Source organism: Scyliorhinus canicula, chromosome 5, assembly GCF_902713615.1.
Source record: "Scyliorhinus canicula chromosome 5, sScyCan1.1, whole genome shotgun sequence".
In the NCBI taxonomy this organism is placed as follows: domain Eukaryota; kingdom Metazoa; phylum Chordata; class Chondrichthyes; order Carcharhiniformes; family Scyliorhinidae; genus Scyliorhinus; species Scyliorhinus canicula.
Genome location: NC_052150.1, coordinates 36312930 through 36332548, shown reverse-complemented (window position 1 = coordinate 36332548; position 19619 = coordinate 36312930). Strand labels below are relative to the sequence as shown.

Genomic DNA, 19619 nt, shown 5'->3' with positions numbered 1-19619 from the left:
GCTGATCAATACCAAGAAACACAGAATACCGGGAATACTGGAGATCTGAGATAAAACAGAAAATGCTGGAAAAACGCAGCTGGTCTGGCAGCATCTGTAGAGAGAGAAACAGTTTCTTTGAGTCCAACTCTTCCTTGGTACTGAAGCACTTTCTGTTTTTATTGCTGATCGATATAGCCTGATATGCCAGTATCTCCCAGTGTCAAAGTTACCCCTCCCTATGTGCTTTCCTTTTGGAAGTTGTAATAGTTTCTCCAGGTGAAACTTCTATTTCTTAAAGTAAGGTGCATGACTGCACCAATTTGCTATACGCACCCAGTTAATTAAGTAAAGTGGACACGTTAGCAACAGCGCAATTTATATATATCAATCGTTTCATCAAATGAGGAATGTTAGTCTCCACTTTTTCAACGCTTTGTCTACATTAAGCACTTCCAGGTACGGGACATGCTCGATGTCGAGGGAAGCTCATTCTGACCAACACTTGCCTTAACTGCAGCCACAGATCACCATTCCCTTCTACCTCTGCTTACCACATCCATTTTCACACCAGCAATCTTTGTCCTTCCCAATTTCTTATTATTTAAAGTGTCCTATGAGCAGGTTTGTGCTTCGGATTGAATGCCTACTAGGATTGTCTGCACGTTTCTTTGAACAGCCTCAGCAGCCAGTCTGTGTTTGATTAAACTGTTGCTGTGGTTGAGCAAATTTATAAAACCTGGAAATGATATTCATATTTGCACAGCTGCTGTGCCTTCCGAACCAGGAACTGGAACAGGGACCAATTGGCTGCAATGAGTGAAGCCCTCCTCAAGTTAAATACCATAATTTAACATTTGTCACAGATGTGTAGACTAATTTGGATTTGCTGGAATGCAGTAACAGAAGTGACTGCTGGTGCCAAATTATGTTTTGAATGGTTAATATCTTACTGAAAATGCAGCAGGGTTAAAAGTCATGGTGCTAGAAGGGTAAATTAGCCTCATGGTTTCTGAGTCTCACACTTAACCCTAATTTAATAAAACAATAATTCGGTAGATTTTCAAGCCAGTTACCTTTGAAGATCAATGAGAGACAGGTTTATTTGGAAGTATTAAAGGACCACTATCATAATTAATTTAAAATTGGCATCTCCATTCTTAGTTCCTGTGTAATGTGAGCATGGGAACCGATGCAGTCTGCTTTGCATGGGCTGGAGTCATCGCCTTCAACGTTGTGATCGGAATAAGGCTTGATAAATACATCGGTCTGGATTTTTGCAGTGACCCCAGCATTGTAAAAATGGCAGATCTCCCTTCTCTTCCATCTCTGCACTCCCAATCCTAGAGCCAAAATTCAGGCTCATTCACATCCACTATATCCAGTGTGGTGTGTCCAGATGTTTGCATGGAAATTCTGTTGAAAGTTTGCAACCAGTCCCACCATTTATTGCCACCCGTGTCTCACTCTCATCTATTGCACTCGAGAATAATTTGATCTGGTCTTTTTATTGCTCCAGTGATCCAGTTATCTAGATAATCTATCCTCATGGCTTATTGATCTCAATTATGTTTCTGTTAATCAATTATGGGTGACGCTCTTGAGACGTAAGGCATCATCATCGCGGCACAGAAATATTGTTTTGGGATTTAAACCTCGTTCAGTCACATTTCTGTCCTCATACACTGTCAGTTTGTAGATTATTATGTTCAACCTGCTCTCTTTAATATCATCTCTCAGGTTCACATTTAATAAGTTTATTCAGTGTTGTTTCAAATCCACAATGTTGCGATGATTGAAAGAGTCACATGAGTGAACCGCAGGGTCAAAATAATTTTCTTTCTTGGGGCATATATATAGATTTTCTCGAAGGTTACATTTTGTTTTTTGGGGAATTATTTTTTGTTTTTCAGTTGGTTCTTTATCATTCTCTCTAACTGCTTTATTAGGTGATACGGTCACCTAGTAACAGCACCTAACATCTGAATATTTATGCAAGTTTTAATATCACAAGCCCATAAAATATACGAGCCATTCAGCCCATCACGTCTGCTCCGCCATTCGATTATGTCTGATATGTTCCTCAACCCCATCCTCCTGCCTTCTCCCCATAACCCATATTAATCAAGAAACCCCCTTATCAAGAACATATCAATTTAAGTAAAACAAAAGAAAAGAAAGAAAAGTAAAAGAAAATAAATAGTCCAGGCAAAGATTCGTCAGTAGCACTGCAGCGAACAGAACCATCATCAATTCTCCAGGCAGCCACAACCTATTTGCGATTATCCATCACTTGAACCACTCACCACTGTCCTCCTTTTGATGCGGAAGACGTTTCAAACACCTCTATTTCCAACTGTGGCTATACTCCTGCTTCATGCTGCACAGTTGGCCTGCCCATTCCCTCTGCCTGAGTCAGTTCCCTGGCTCAACTGGGGCACCTTAGATAAGAGCGCCCAGTGAGGCCACTGCGGCTTGTTGCTATCCTGCACTCCCTCATCTGGGTTCTGGCTTAGCATGAAGGTGGAAGTGGAACTGATTCTTTGAACCCTGGTGAACTGTGAGAGTTGTTCTGATTAGGAAAAGCCTTTGCCTTGGAAGGGGATTAAGTAGTGCAGGCATAGCAACATGGGGAATGCCTTTAGGAATATCCAGAACAGTCTTATTAAATAATGACTAATGAAAACTAGTCAGCTTCCCACAGCATTGTATATAGAAAGTCAAGACTAAATTAGGTCTTCAGGGATTTCAGAGAACAGGAGCTATGTCTATATTCATATTTCTGTTATTTATTTCTATGATCCATTCAGAATGGAATTTGCCTATTTGAACTTGTTATGCTGTACTTGACACTCCCACCAGTGGTGGTGCTGTGGCTGGAAGGTGCAATTAGATCCAGACGGCTTGACACAGGCAGTTAACATTATAAATGTGGACATAAGAAGTTATCATAGAATAGTTGACAGGAAGTCCCTTAAAGTGTACCATTTTCAGTACATTATATATAGATTGGCTGTGGGGCATAATATTTATAACTTACATTTGATCAGAATTTTATCTAAATTAACATATAAAGGTTCATGTTAGAAACCACGAGTCATATTTCTTCCCTTGCCCCCCACATATTCATACATATGGATAGGCGCAAAGTTATTTTTCTTCTATTTCCCCATCCAGCACTCTCCCGTGTTTGTAATATGATCCATCACATTGATGTCTTCCTTCTGATGGTCTTCTTTCTGATCATCACTCAGAGCCGAGGAAAGGAATGCTTCTGTTTTTTTCCTGTCTGGTGCCAATCTTGATTATTTCCAGACCAAAGATGCAGAATATCTTTACTCCTTCCCTAACAGTGTACCTTAAACCCAGCCTCAGGATTGCCTACCACGTGCATTCTCTCTCTCTCTCTCTCTCTCCCTCCTCCTCCTCCTCCTCCTCCTCCTCCTCCTCCTCCTCCTCCTCCCCCCCCCCCCCCCCCCCCCCCCCCCCACACACACACACACACACACCAATGCTACCCCGAGTGTCAGGGCTGCAACCAAAAGCACTTTTGAATTAGTGAAAAGCTTGGTGTATTTACAAGAGTGAAGATCTTTTCAATAATGTCATCAGCATTTCATGCATTTATTCATCTCTCTCCTCTCCTTTTCAGGGCTTGATTGACAGATGCCACTGTGGTCAGGCCATGTACCTCTTCCAACAGGATAAGTTCTACAATGTTGATTATGATAAAGGTGACAAGTCGATCCAGTGCAGCCGAAGGGCTGACGCTTTCAAATTCTGGTTGACATGGAAGGCCATTGGATCAAGTGGACTGGAGGAAAGAGTCAACCGGGCTTTTGCATCTGCCAGGTAGGACATTAACCATGAGCCTTGAAAGTAACGTGTTGGACTGAAAGTGAATGGCATTAGTGATTCATGAAGGTGTTGCCGCATCTGCTTAAACAGCTTAGACAGGAAGAGTTGCACAGCGCTGAAGGAAACTATTTGGCCATGCTGTATTTGCCGACATAGTTTGGGTGCAGGGATAGGGTGCATTCCTTAGCTATGTCCAGTACTATCTAATCCAGCACCAGTTATCACATTGAGTGTATCCTTTCAAACCTATTCATAGATAAATGAAGTAAAGTCTTATGCAGCCTTATTATGTGAATATGATATGTAAGAAAATACTTGGACCTCATCAGAAAATCATATAATGCAGGAGGCCATTCAGCCCATCATGCGGGTTACAACTCTTTGAAAGAGCTATTCAGTAGTTGAACTTATCTCCCTATATTGATTACCCTGAAAATCTTTTCCACTATTCAACCAATTTCCCTTTGAAAGTTGCGACTGAATCTTCATCTACCACCCATTCATGCAGTTCCTTCCAGACAGGGTGCATGATATTCCATAAATGGAATTGGATTAGAAAATAGAAGAGGCTTGTAGTTTGTAAAACACCAATGGTTATTGCTGACCAACGGATAGAAGTAGTCACGGGTGTTCATGTTACTAATAAAAGTCAAATATGGATAAGGGCAAGATGACATAAAATCCTTATGTACAAAGGCAAATGAAAGGAATTAAAGATATAAGACAAAAGTGGAGCATCAGTCAAATCAACCAATGAATGGAGAGGTCTACGTAATTTGCATCAGATGTGATAAATCAGTAGCATTTATAGCCGCTAAATTTTGCCATTGAATGTTTTTATATTAGCTGCAAGTTCCTGCCATATCCTGTGTGTAAAACAATGCCTTGCATTTATATGTCACCTTTCCTGACCGTTGGAAACTCCAGAACACTTTACAGTCAATGAAGTACTTTATTTGAAGTACAGTCACTATTCTACTGTAGGAAACACAATGTTTGGAGCCTTCTCCAATCTCTCAGCTGGCCTGAATTGGGAAGATTCACACACACACTGCCATTCACCCCACAACATCACTGGAATTTAAAGATTGGATTGGATTGGATTTGTTTATTGTCACGTGTACCGAGGTACAGTGAAAAGTATTTTTCTGCAAGCAGCTCAACAGATCATTCAGTACATTGGAAGAAAGGGAATTGAACAGAATTCAAGAAAGTACATGAGAATACATAATAGGGCTACACAATATATACAATGTAACTACATAAGCATTGGCATCGGATGAAGCAGACAGGGTGTAGTATTAATGAGGACAGTCCATAAAAGGGTCGTTTAGGAGTCTGGTGACAGTGGGGAAGAAGCTGTTTTTGAGTCTGTTCGTCCGTGTTCTCAGACTTCTGAATCTCCTGCCCGATGGAAGAAGTTGGAAAAGTGAGTAAGCCCCAAGATATGCCCTCCCCACCCCACCCTCACCCACAACCAAACCGCCCCCGGCCAATGGGAATCTTTCATTCCATCCTCCTGGAGCTCAGGGGCTGGATTCTCTGTTTAGGGGACTAAGTCCCGATTTCCGGGCCAAAACGGATTCTCCACCCCGTCGCCGAACGTGATTTTGGCATCAGGGGGGCGGAGAATCCAGCCCAACATATTTCAGGGTCTGAGTCTTGGAGCACTGTCTTCAAGAGAGCATTTAGTAAATATTTAATGCATTGAGCAGTGTGAAAAGCAGTGTTCATTCCGCTGCATGGCCGAAGCAACCCAAAGGTCGGTGCGCAAGCTGTGCACAAGTCGGCCCCTTTAGCTTCCCACACATGCGTAGCGGAGTAAAACTTTAAAGAGGTTGCAGACTTTAACAAATTGCTTGCACACTCTGAAAAGAATCCCCGATGGGCCGAATGGCCGACTTCAGCTCCAAATTCGTAACCTGTGGTTACGTTGGTAATTGGCCAGAGGAGTTATATCTCTGCAATGCTGTGGTTTTGTATCATTGTTCTGTACATTTATAAATAAGCAGAAACAGCTTTCAGAAAATGCTTTTATCATGGATAGCACAATTGTTTAAGTCCAGTTGAGCAATTTGTCAAATTATGATCACCATTATCATCAACGGATTTGCAGATGAATTTCCGAATGTTCTGGAAATTCCCAACTAGCATAAAACTAGAAAATCTAATGACAATGTCAACCACAAGCCAGGTTTGTTCATCTGTTCAGTGATTCGTTTCTTGGAGTTGCTGGCCCACCAATCATGCTCAACACATTTTTTCAAGAGCTAACTTGACAAAGAGGTTTTTCCAGGTATAGTTGAAAGTTGAAACTTCTTCATGCCATTGTTCCTATTAAATTACACATTTATTTTGCATGGGATTTACAACACGCAAATAGGCCATTGAGCCCTGTCATAATATACACACAGGTATATGATGGTGCACAGACAGACAGTGATTGACACACAGGATGATCAGTGAACACACAGAACACAGCAGCCAATCACCAGACAGGACACGGCCACTATAAAGCCAGAGGGCACCAGTTGTCCCGCTCTCTCGGGATCCAGCCTCTGAGACAGTCAGAGCCCGTGAGCAGCAACTAGAACAAACACCATGTGGTAGTCAGTTAGTCTGGTCAGGTTAGCCTCACGTCTCCAGTCAAGTCAGCATAGTGTCAACCCACAGTCAAAGCATGTATTATAGTTAAGAGTTCAATAAAATCGAGTTGCATTTCTTCAAGTGTTGGAAGCCTGTCTCTCTCACCACTGCAGTAAAAGCTGTCCTCGCAGACCCAGCTTACCCAACACATCAAGCCCAACCTCTTATAGTTATAACTTCTAGAAAGAAACGCTATCACTAAATTGGCCAACAGGGTATTTGGCAACTATAGGGTGACTTGGGTGAACATGTGGCTGAGCCAGCATCCAATCTTTGTGAAGCTGAGCTCACTGTCCAGAGGTTAATAGTGTTTTTCAATCTCCTGGGAGAGCAGAAAATCAAATAAATACCCGAGAAAATTAGGGGAAAGAAAAACCTGGAAAATTCCCCTTCAAACGGAAACATATTAATGTAACGCACATGACTCGGTTCCTGACAGTGATCATAGGGGATTACAGAGGATAAACAATACTGAAACAGGCTGTGACAATATGTGTATTGTAAGAACAATGAAGGGTTAACAATTTAATTAACTACATCCAGCCACTAGATGGCGATCAAGCGCATATGCGTAGATCACATGATACTCTTGATTCGGGGAGTAGGTTGTTAGTTGAAATAGTGAATAGTTGTGTTATCAGGAGCTCTGTAGTTAGTATCATAATTTAGTCAATCTGTAATCTTTTATGTCTTAGCAAATAAGACAAACCTATGATTTTGCAGTGTAAATAAATTAGCTTTGTTCAAACATAGCTTGCGATTCTTTGTGAGACACTACACTTAAAAGCCATCCTCATTAAGAAATCAAAGAACATCACACAGGCCATTCAGCTCAACTAATCCAATCCAGTGTTTATGCTTCACTTGAACTTTCTTCTCCCTTTTCTCAGTTAAATCTGCTATCGGATTCCTCTATTCCCTTCTCCTTCATATTTTTGTCTAGCCTCCCCTTCAATATCATTCACTTCAACCACTCCCTGTGGCAGCGAGTTCCGCATTCTCACCCCTCTTTAGGTAAGTAAGTTCATTCTGAATTCCCCATTGTGTTTCTTGGTAACTATCTTATATTGATGGCCTCTAGTTCCCACGAGACAAAACAATCTCTCTGCATTCAGTCTATCAACACCTTTCTTTATTTTTATTATCTCTATTCGATCACCCTGCTTTCTTATTTCAAGAGAAAATAGATCCAGCCTGTCAATCTTTCCTGATATAGAACATAGAACATAGAACGATACAGCGCAGTACAGGCCCTTCGGCCCTCAATGTTGCACCGACATGGAAAAAAAAACTAAAGGCCATCTAACCTACACTATGCCCTTATCATCCATATGCTTATCCAATAAACTTTTAAATGCCCTCAATGTTGGCGAGTTCACTACTGTTGCAGGTAGGGCACATATGTATACATATATGATATGTATACCGATAACCTCTGGTATCATCCATGTACATTTCCTCTGCATCCTTACCAGTGCCCCATATCCTTTTAATAATATAGCATCCAGAATTGCAAACAGCACTTTAAAGTGTGGTCCAGCCACGGTTCGATATAGGTTCAGCATAACTTCCTTACTTTTCAATGCTAACCCATTAGAAATAAAGGCAAGTAGTAAGTGAAATCCTTCCTATTTCACATCTATCTGTGTTGAATTTCATTTGCCAATGTTTGCCCATTCTGCAAGCACATTGTCCTCCTGTAATTTGTTGCAGTTTCTCAGTGTTGACTGTCCTCCCAATTTGGTATCATCCTCAAATTTAAAAATTGTGGTCAGTATCGTCTCCTCTCTCTAGTGTGTTTGGAGATGGGGAGGTCATTCAGTTGGGTGGGAGGATTGCAGATGAACATCGCACCTGCCTTCCTACCTCTCCCCATTTAAATCTGTTCTGGGAGGCCCATGGCTGACCTTTGATGTCCGCCGCCAATTGTGGCCTAAAATGACCAATTAATGGCCACTTGAAGGCCTCATCGAACCCAGCTGCCAGTGGTCCTGTCGCCATATGGCGTGTATGACAAGTAAACCAGCTTGTCATCTTCTGGCTTGAAAGTGGGTTCTGTCCTTCAAAGGCAATCCGTGCCTGATCGAGAGACCCAGCATTGGGAAGGAGTGGCCCCCCTGAAAGTCACCCCCATTTCCTTGTTGCTGACCCCCCTCACATCCCCACTACCCCGAGAACCCCACACCGCAAAATAATAATAATCTTCATTAGTGTCAAGTAGGCTTACATGAACACTGCAATGAAGTTACTGTGAAAAGCCCCTAGTTGCCACACTCCGGCGCCTATTCGGGTACACTGACGGAGAATTCAGAATGTCCAACCCCTCCCACTATTACTTAATTGTGGCCTAGATCGCTCGGCAGTCCTGAGACTCTTGGCTGTCATTGAAAAGAGCTGCCAGGCCAATTATTTCCGCACCCGGTGTCCTAATCCCAGGGAAAAGAACTCCACTGACCTCTCCACTGCCTGATTGTCTAATGATTTGATGGGTCTTCTTGAAAGGAGGCAATGTGGGTCACTCCTGAAGGGCAGTCTAGGTGGATTTAATAATCTGCATCATGCGTCAAAGTTGTTGCCGGATTCCCTTGAAGAGGTGAATATTTATCAGGTGACAGTTTTGGGTTGTTTCAGGAGATGTGTATTAACACTTCTTAGTCTGGAAGGTGTTGGCCCTCTCAATTGAGGTAGTTGGAATCCACTGATCAAGTCTGGTAACTCTCGGTGGCCATCTTCTGCAGAATTTTAAAGTCCATTTTGAAAAGAAAAGTTAATTCCAAAAGATTCCAAAATGATTACAGTTCACGTTTTAAAAGTTATGGATAGAACTCTGCTAGGCATGATAATATATAAAGGAGAACATCACTTGTCCCTAATTTAACTTGAACGGTAATAGCTTTCACATTGTTTACAGCAAATCTTCATGGACCACTCACCAACCTGGATTGGAATATACTGTCTGCCTAGAAATCTTTGAAATTCTTGTAGATCTAGTCCAATACATTGATTATTCGAATCAGGAGAAGCATTAGATCTGGCTTGCTGTGATGGACAGTTTTTAAAAAGTTTCCACATGTTGATGTTTTGGATACCCTTGATGTCAAACAGCAGCATTTGTTTCCAATTGCAGATACTTGGCTGATGAAATCAAGAAGAAGGAAGAATTTCGACTGATTTTGGAGGTAAGCATTTTACACAAATCTTTTCTTCTTTGTCTTCTCATGCAGAGATTCTTCTGGTAAGATTATGATTATTAATTTGTCCCTATACTTGGGGAAGTAGCCAATTTACTAATTCTAATCTTGAGTAGAGACAATGACCATACAAATTGTCGCTAAAATTATTAAAGAGCTTATTGATTGATTTTTTAAAAAATTGCACCCTTCTCAAGCATAATTAAGACTGGGTAATGGGGCAGCGCGATGACCTAGTGGTTAGCACAGCTGCCTCACGGCACTGAGGTCCCAGGTTTGATCCCGGCTCTGGGTCACTGTCCGAGTGGAGTTTGCACATTCTCCCCATGTCTGCGTGGGTTTCACCCCCAGAACCCAAAGATGTGCAGGTTAGGTGGATTGGCCACACTAAATTGCCCCTTAATTGGAGAAAAAATAATTGGGTGCTCTAAATTTATAAACAAAAAAAAAAAGAAGGCGGCTTATAACATCCTTGGGTTTATAAATAGAGGCATAGAGTACGAAAATAAGGAAGTGATGCTACACCTCTACAAATCATTGGTCAGACCATATTCGGAGTATTGTGTTCAGTTCTGGGCACCTATTTAAGGAAGACTGTTAAAGCCATGGAGAGAATGCAGAGGAGATTTACTAGAATGATGCCAGGAATAAAGAATTTTAGATGCAAGGAAAGATTGGAGAAATTGGCTTGTTCCTCTTGGAGCTGAGAAGATTAAGAGGCAACCTTATTGAGGTGTTCAAAATTCTGAACAATTTTGACAGGTTGAAGAAGAATATTCTGTTTCCACTAGTTGGTCACTAGGGGGGGTCACAATTTCAAGATGGTCAGCAAGAGAGCTAGAAATGGAGATGAGGGGAACTTCTTTACTCAGAGGGTTGTTGGGATTTGGAATGCGCAGCCTGGGAATGTGGTGGAGATGGATTCCATGCGAGGTTTCGAAAGAGAACTGGATATATATTTGAAAGTGTGAATTTAGAGGGATACGGAGATGGGGCTGGGGAATGGGACTAGCTCGGTTGCTCTTTTGGGAGCTGGTGCAGACACAATGGGCCAAATGGTCTCCTTATGTGCTGTGAATCACAAATAATGCAATACCATTAATCTCACATATTACCATCTTTTATGGCAATATTCCTTCTGAACTACATATCTCCTTATCTCTCATCATTAAAGATTGACTTGTTTCTGTATCCCATAAGATTTTAACCTCCTTACCTACTCCACATTGTACATATGAGGGGACCGTGGCCTCACAAATAAAATCTTTAATTAGATCTGACACCTGCTTATTAACCAAAATCTGTACAGGCTGTACACACCTCTGCACCTCTTCAGCTGTAACCTTGGTTTCTTTTTCCACTTTAATAAACCCGGCTAAGCGTATCCTGTTTTAAAGAGTCTGTCTTCCCAGTACTTTTCTTAAGTCATCGACACTGCGGCTTTGCGTGTCCAACCTTATTACAATGAAAATATTTAAGTTTTCACATTCCTCTTCCACTCCCTTAAGTTTTCCTTTTGACATTCTTTAATATCTTCATCTCTACCGCCTTTGCCATGACCACCTGTGGATTTCTCATTTCCCCAGTTTCTATCCTTCACAGACTGCAAATGATGGTGAAAACCAAACCTTGGTTTACGAACCGTCCAGTAGTTTCAACCGTTTGCTTTTCCACATGAGTTCTCACTACCGCAGGAAGTGAATCTTTCAATTCCTCCAGAATAATCATCTCCCCAGGAGCGACATATGTTTGGTCCATTTTAAATGCTCTAATCCACCTCTCAAAATTATTTTGTTTGATTTTTTTCAAATTCTATATATGTCTGACCTGATTCTTTCCTTTGATTTCTAAAGTGCTGTCTATAGGCTTCTGCTGCAAGTTCATATGCACTTAAAAATGGCTTTTCTCACCTCATCATAATCCCTGGATACCTCCTCTGATAATGATGCAAGCACTTCACTAGCTCTACCTACCAATTTTGATTGAAGCAATAATAGCCTCTATTGACATTTTCCTTGTTTGTTTTCTTACATCTCCTTAAGTGCATCTATACTATTCACCTCAACTACTCTCTGTTGCCAACTCACGGAATTAAAGATTCATTTCTTGGCCACTACTGTGATCAACCTAGAAGAAGATGCATAGGGGGGCCCCTTGAACACTCTTGTTTATTAGTCGCCAAAGGATTAGAGTTAGGAAAAAGGCTGATTTGGTGGGATAGAAGATCAACTATTGAAACGTCTAGGAATATGCCTAAACATGTTGGCAACCATGAGAACTGGCAACGTGAAATTAATGTCAATTGTAGATCATATCCGATTTTCCTTCCACTGACTGCTTAGAGGGCGGCTTGGTCCATTTTACCTCAAGCAAAGTTAAAATGGACTCTGAAAAGGCCAGAGGAATACCCTTGCCTGTTCTGTGACTAGCTTATAACATGCCCCATACCCTAGAGTTTCAGAGCTGAATAGCTGTTTCTTTTGCATGGTTTCAGAAATCTCTTGAATAATGTGTCCAATTATTATTTCATTTTTTGCTCCATGAAGTAAGAATTTTGCATACATCTTCCTCTCTCCCTAGCCGGAGTACACCAACGTCTGTTTTTGGTACATACCACCCAGCCTTAGGGATGTGCCCGAGGATCAGGATTTCTGGAAGAAGCTTCACATGGTGAGTACCCATGGATGGAAAGGTCTCTGTAGCAATACTTAAAGCTGCCTTGAATATATATCAGAATACCAGCTGAGATTGGCGCAAGCTCACGTGAGACAGAATGGTTAGAGGGGCAGTGCTTTCAGAACGACTGATTGGCAGAACTGAATTTGGTGTACTAGAATAAAGAGTTTTATATATCAAATCATGATGTGGAGATGCCGGCGTTGGACTGGGGTGAGCACAGTAAGAAGTCTTAAAACACCTGAAGTCATTCACCTGAGGAAAGAGCAGTGCTCCGAAAGCTAGTGATTCGAAACACACCTGTTGGACTTTAACCTGGTGTTGTGAGACTTCTTACTATATTAAATCAGTTTGGAACTTCTAACTGAAGTGACTGCATATAACCTGGTCAGAGTGAGAATGGCAATTGAGAACATGGCTTTCAGTGAATAGCTATCTTTTTCTACGGGGAAATGAATCTACTGGCAGTAACTTGGATGTTGGGTGATTGTGTAAATTGGATCAGCTTTTCATCAATATATCTCTCCTGGTTTTCATTTCTAATAAAACTGTTTAGGATGTACAATGGGTTACCTTTTTTACACAATCACCCAGGACCCAAAATTACCTCCAACGTTTAAATTGCTTTCTCTGATTGCTTTTCCTCTAATGGGAGTTATCTATTCCGACAGTCCCGATTTCATGTTGATCCATGTCCCGCCCCTGAATTCAATAACAATGGAAAAGGAAGTCTGCTAAATAAAGGTTAGGGTTGTCACAGTCTCTGAACTAAAGATTAATCCTCCAGAGAGTGTTTTGAGCACCTCAGGGGAAGAATCACAGGGGCATTAAGAGTATATTATTTTTGTTTTCACTCTCTTTGAGCACTTTTGCTGATTGTATAAACATTGGAGATGGGGGGTGGGCGCGTTGAGGGTGGAACACTATTTGACTGGATGGGGCAATTGGAAACCCAGAGGTCACCTGACCAAACCTCCAGGAACACTTGCAACTGGAGTCAACGATCCCAGTTAAGGTGGTCTCAGGGAATCAGTAAAATAGCCTGATGTAGTCAAGGTGGCTGGAATTTTACCAACTCTCTCGGGATGGGCTGGGAGGTGAAGATGCCTGTAAAATGGAGGGTGGGGGGGGGGGGGGGGGGGGGTATTGTGGAGTTCCTGTTGCCTTCCTGCCACCATGCCATTTTACCAGTGGCGCAGGAAGAATTGATGACGACTCCCACTCATAGACCAATTGAGTCACTCGAGGTGAGTTAAGTGCCTCTTCTGCTTTTGCTGACATTTTACCCGTGACAGGTGGACCCTCTGCAGCATTGGGAGACCACCTGGTAGACCCTGGCAGCCTCCTTGCAGGCTCAGGGTGGGGACTCTCATAATTGGGCACAAAGTGGCCCACGGAAGGAGGGGACCTTCTAGCAGCAATGGTTGCCCCTGCAACACCAGTCCTTCCTTCACCCCACCCAGCCAAGCCCCAATCCCTGGTTCAGTTTGACATGGCCACATCTCATATGTCAGAGTCATTAACCCACTTTTCCATGTATGTAAACTTTGATTTAAGTTCAGAATTATAGTTGGATGGCCTAGATAAAATAAATCAAGCAGGGGGCCAAATCCATTGTTCTATTGTATTTATAAAGACATGCAGATCATATAATGAATGCAGAGCCAGGGCAGCGTGGTGGCGCAGTGGGTTAGCCCTGCTGCCTCATGGCGCTGAGGTCCCAGGTTTGATCCTGGCACTGTGTGGAGTTTACACATTCTCCCCGTGTCTGCGTGGGTTTCGCCCCCACAACCCAAAGATGTGCAGAGTAGGTGGATTGGCCACGCTAAATTGCCCCTTAACTGGAAAAAATTAATTGGTTCCTCTAAATTTATTTTTAAAAATAAATGCAGAGCCGGAGTGACTTTGGTCACTGCTTTCGGCCTATCGTAGCCAGGGTTGATCTCCCAGCCTATTAGCTCTTTGATATTGTAGATTAGGCTCCTCCTCTGTCCTCTCCTCATGCTTCACTCCCACTCCTCCTCACTCCTCCCCATCTCCTCACCCCCACTTCTCACTCCTACTCTTACCCCGCTCCTCCTACCTCCTCCTCACTCCCGCTCCCCCACTCGTCAACCCTACTCCCCACTCCTATACCTCCCCCTCTTCTCTCCCACTCCTCCTCAACCCTGCTCATCTCCCCACTCCTCCCCTCTTCCTCACCCCCACTCCTCCCCCACACGCCACCCTCACTCCTCTCCTACTCCTCCCCGCTCCTCCCCCCACTCCTTCCACCCTCTCCTCACCTCACTCCTCCTCATCCCCACCCCACTTCTCCATCTCTTCGTCCTCCCACCTTACCCCCGCTTCTTCACCACCCCTATACTCCTGAATGCAATGTGAGTACTGAGGGAATGCTGCACTGTCGGAGATAGTGTTTTTGATTGAAAAATTAAATTAGCGACCCATCTCTTTCTGGTGGATGTAAAAGGATCCCGGTTTACTCTAATAGGGATAGAGCAGGTCAGCTCTGTCTGGCATTCCTGGCCTATATTTCTGCATTAACCAATATCATCACCGTGTTTGTGGGACGCTGCGACATGTGATTTGCGACTCTCAGATATTGAAGCAACCCACGTCCAAATGCAGCAAAACCTAGCCAAGATCCAGGCTTGGCCTGACGATGGGCAAGAAACTTCCGCATCACACAAGTGCCAGGCAATGACCATTTTCATATAATAATCGGCCCATGACATTCATTGACATTACCATCGCTGATCCTCCACTATCAACATCTTGGAGGTTACCATTGACCAGAAACTCAATTGGACCAGCCATTATAAATACTATGGCTACCAAAGCAGGTCAGAGGCTCAGAGAATCTTGTAGAATCCTCACTTCCTGACTCCCCAAAATCAGTCCACTATCTACAAGTCAGGAATATTTTGGAATACTCTCCACTTGCCTGGATGAGTGCAGCTTCAACAACATTCAAGAAGCTCGACACTATCCAGGACAAAGCAGCCCACTTGTTGACCTGCCTTCCACAAATATTCATTCCCTCACCGGCGAACAGTGACAGCACAGTGCACCACCTACAGGGTGCAGTGTAGAAAATCACTAAGGCTCCTTAGACAGCACCATTCAAACCCATGAAATCTAGAAGGACAAGGGCAACAGGTACTAGACGTTCCCCTCCGAGCGATTAACTATCCTGACTTGGAAATATAGGGCTGGATCCTTCCGCCCAACCCGCCGCAAAAGCGCCACGAGCAAGCCGTGGGCAATGGAGAAGTCCTATGACCTCAGGCGGGATTCTCCGATCGTCGGGCGGTCGTGGTCGGAGAATTCCGCCCATATTGTCATTCCCTTACTGTCGCTGGATCAAAATCCTACAACTTCATCCCTAACAGCACAGTGCACACACCAAAATAACATGGACTGCAGGGATTCAAGAAGCCAGTTCACAACCACCTTCTCAAGTGGAAATTAGGGATGGCCAATGAATACTGGCCTAGCCAGTGACACCCACAACTCTTGAATGAGAAGAAAACTACCCGCCGCACTGTAACAGTGATTAAGGACGTGATTTAATGGAAATGAAACAGAGTCTTGTGTCGGGTGTGTTTAACCAGGTGTTTCCCGGCATTGGCAGGGCTGAGAATGGTCTCTCTATTAAACAGGACTCAGCTTCATTTCAGGGTCTCAGTAAGGAACACCCTGCCGAGGTTGCACTTAATCCCATTTCCTGCACTAACGAACTCCGCTCGCCAGGGCAGGAAGAGATCGTGGTGCCATTTTTAAATGGCGCCCAATCTCTAGAATTCCCACCATGGCCTCGGGAACTCTTCCAATGTCCCTATAAGGGGGTCAGTGAGCCCCCCGGGAGCTGCAAACTTAAATATGCAAATTTAGGTCCTGCCCATTGTGGGCAGGATCCAGATTATGACGTCTCGCGAGACCCTATTAAGTGTCGCGAAATGTGGCGACCTGGGTATATCTCTCGAGAGGCCTCTAGCGAGATTTACCAGCCGCATCGCCTCCTGAGTCGTGTGCGACGCAGCTGTTAGATTGCGCCCAACATTTCTAAGGTACTGAGGTCATGAAATGTTGGTTCATTCTTTTTCGTTTCTATAAACACTGTGAAACCGTCCCCCAGGAATCTGACTGAGGGATCGTGGCCATGGAAAAGACTATTGGAAGGTGGAGACTGATGGGAAAATTTTGCAGGCATCCTAGAAACTGTGGGAGGATTGGAGAACTTCAAACCCCTTGCATGTCCAAGTCGCTCTCTGCCTGTTGGTTTTAGCAGGCTCACCCCTGAAATAAAGACACTGGCGGGGATTTTATTTGTCCCGTTTTTGGCGGGTGGGAATGGCGGTGGTGGTGGGGGGGGGGGGGTCTGACTGGATTCCCAGGCAGCTTTCACACATTTGGGATTTCCCATTCCGATTGTCCCCACCCCGTGCCGGTGATGTAATAGGGGCCCTGCTGTGAAAAGTTGCGATCCCCAAAACCATACATGTTAATATCATTAGTGGGCTTCTCTGCGCTGTCATCCCCCTACAGTTGAATTCCCTGCCTCACCAGCGGGTTTACAACAGCTTCTGACAAACGGGGCCAAAAGGAAAATGCTGGAAAATCTCAGCAGGTCTGGCAGCATCTGTAGGGAGAGAAAAGAGCTAATGTTGCGAGTTCAGATGACCCTTTGTCAAATGGGGACCTGGTGAAGCGAACCCACTGGGGGTGCGCAGATAAGTACAGCTCCTGTATGGGATGGGAGGGGGTGGGGGGTTGGGGCAGCAATGAAGCCAGCCTGCTATACTGCGCTTTTCCCACCTGAATTGACTTATACAGTAGTCAAAAAGAACAGAAAATTCCACCCTTTTCATCCTGCACCAGCAGATGGCGCTAATAGACTTCTGTTGGCACAAAATGAATTGCCTCTGCCTCTAACCGTCCTTTTAAAGCAGACCAAGCAGGCCAGCAGTACGGTTCGATTCCCGTACCAGCCTCCCCGGACAGGCGCCGGAATGTGGCGACTAGGGGCTTCTTTTATATATATTTTAAAAACACTTAATGACAACATCGTAACAGTCAGCCTGGCACAGGAGAAGAGTTTGCTGATTGTCAGGTTCAATCAAAAGCACTTTCTTTCCATCCTACGTTACAACAGTGGCTATACTTCAAAACTACTTCTTTGGCTGTAAAGTGATTTGAAAACTCCTGAGCTCAAAAAGGCACTGCAGAAATGCAAGTTTGTTTTCCCCTTCCTTAATGCACACACGCCAGATACTCAGTTGTTTTGCAATTACCTTGGGAAAATGGAGGAGATGGAAAATTGAGTTTACTGGTAACTGAGTATAAGGGGTGCGATTCTCTGAGCCCGGGACCATTGCGGCCGGTGTGTTTGGCGCGGTGGCGGTCGGGGAACGCTCTATGCGGCCGGCTGGCCGCACCTTGGCCCGCGATGGGCCGGGCGGCTGTTGTAGAAACGGCACGTCCCTCCGGCGCCGTCCACACCTGCTCTCAGCCGGCGGGACCTCGGTGTTGAAGGGTCCGGGGGTGGCCTGTGGGGGAGGGGGGGGGGTCTCGGATGTGGCCTAGCCGGCGATCGGGGTCCACCGATTGGCGGGCTGGCCTCTCTGGCTGGGTGCCTCGTTTCTTCCGCGCCGACCCCTGTAATCCTGCACCATGTTGCGTTGGGGCCGGCGCGTTGAAGGAAGCCACTGCGCATGTACAGATCCCGCGGTGCCCATTTGATGCCGGGATCAGCAGTTGGAGCGATGTGAACCGCTCCAGTGCCGTGCTGGCCCCCTGTAGGGGCCAGAATTGCTGATCCTGAGGCCGTGTTGACGCTGTCGAGAAACGCGACGGCGTTTCCGACAGCGTCAACACTTAGCCTCAGGATCACAGAATCCCACCCAAGGCATCCATTCCAGACTTCCTGTTTAGCACACTGGGCTAAATCGCTAGATTTGAAAGCAGACCAAGGCAGGCCAGCAGCACGGTTCGATTCCCGTAACAGCCTCCCCGAACAGGCGCCGGAATGTGGCGACTATGCTTTTCACAGTAACTTCATTCGAAGCCTACTTGTGACAATAAGCGATTTTCATTTTCATTTCACCTAGCTGGGTGGGCAGGACTAGGCAAACATGGGAGGAGGTGGTCAAAGGAACCTGAGATTCGATCCCCCAAAATGCTTTTCCTCTGTTCCTTTGAAATATGCAAGTGCCAATTTTCGTTAATAACAGTCCTTTCTTTTAAATTTAATAAGGATTTAGCAAAAAAAAAGGTTACTGAGCTTTCAAATGTCCAGTAATTAAGTTAAGCTTTACAACCCCATACTTAATACTTGAAAGGCACATTATATCCGAAGGAATGTGGTTGGTAAGCAAGAGGCGGCAGCAGTGGGACATAGTGAAGTATATTTATAGAATCATAGAATTCCTGCAGTGCAGAAGGGGGCCATTCAGCCTATCACGTCTGCACCAACCCTCTGAAAGTGCACCCGACCTGGGCTAACGCCTCTACCCCATCCCCATAACCCAGTAACCCCAACTAATCTTTTGGGCACCTAGGGGCAATTTAGCACAGCCAATCCACCTAACCTGCACATCTATGGAATGTGGGAGGAAAGCGGAGGAAACCCACGCAGACACAGGGAGGAAGTGTAAACTCCACACAGTCACCCGAGGCCGGAATTGAACCCTGGCCCCTGGCGCTGTGAGACATTGTGCCACCGTGCTGCTCATAATTTGTGTACGCAGTATGCATGGCATTGTACGGGCCACATGTATACCTGAAACAATGCAGAAGAGTGACCACACACTGATACACGAGAGGTTGTTTCAGTTGGCAATTGCTAGTTGAGGATTTAAAAAAATGTTCAACCCTTACTACCCATGCTGTGCATGTGATTCTGTTGAGAACACGTGGTTACGCTGTGCAGTTCTTCCACTTCCTTCCCCTCCCTATAACGAAGTGAGTCCCTCTTTTAACGTTTGAGACAAGGGATTTAACTTTTGGGATTGCTTTAAGCCACACTCTTTAAGATGACAGCAGATGATGCAGCACCACTGCTAGTTTTGCGGCTTCCCTAATTAGCGGCTGCAAGTATAATATTATTTTTTGAAAGGGAGTTGCTACTTCTTAATTTTTTTGAAAGTTAGCCAGATAGTTAATATTTTACGGTTCACAGAAAGAGGGGAAGAACTTTTTATTCATACAGCAACTCAGGACATTGCACAACACTTCACAGCCGATTTAAGTACTTTTGAAGCACAGTCA

General features: G+C 44.3%; 1 protein-coding gene across 2 annotated transcripts in view; it reads left to right on the top strand.

The window, feature by feature from the left end:
• Window positions 1-19619, top strand: part of LOC119965906 (acidic amino acid decarboxylase GADL1-like) — a 119802-nt gene that overhangs the window by 82561 nt on the left and 17622 nt on the right. For both annotated transcript variants that reach the window (XM_038796904.1, XM_038796905.1), the window contains exons 12-14: window positions 3632-3831; window positions 9611-9662; window positions 12255-12344. In XM_038796904.1, coding sequence (XP_038652832.1) covers window positions 3632-3831; window positions 9611-9662; window positions 12255-12344 — 342 coding nt within the window. The remainder of the gene's footprint in view (window positions 1-3631; window positions 3832-9610; window positions 9663-12254; window positions 12345-19619) is intronic.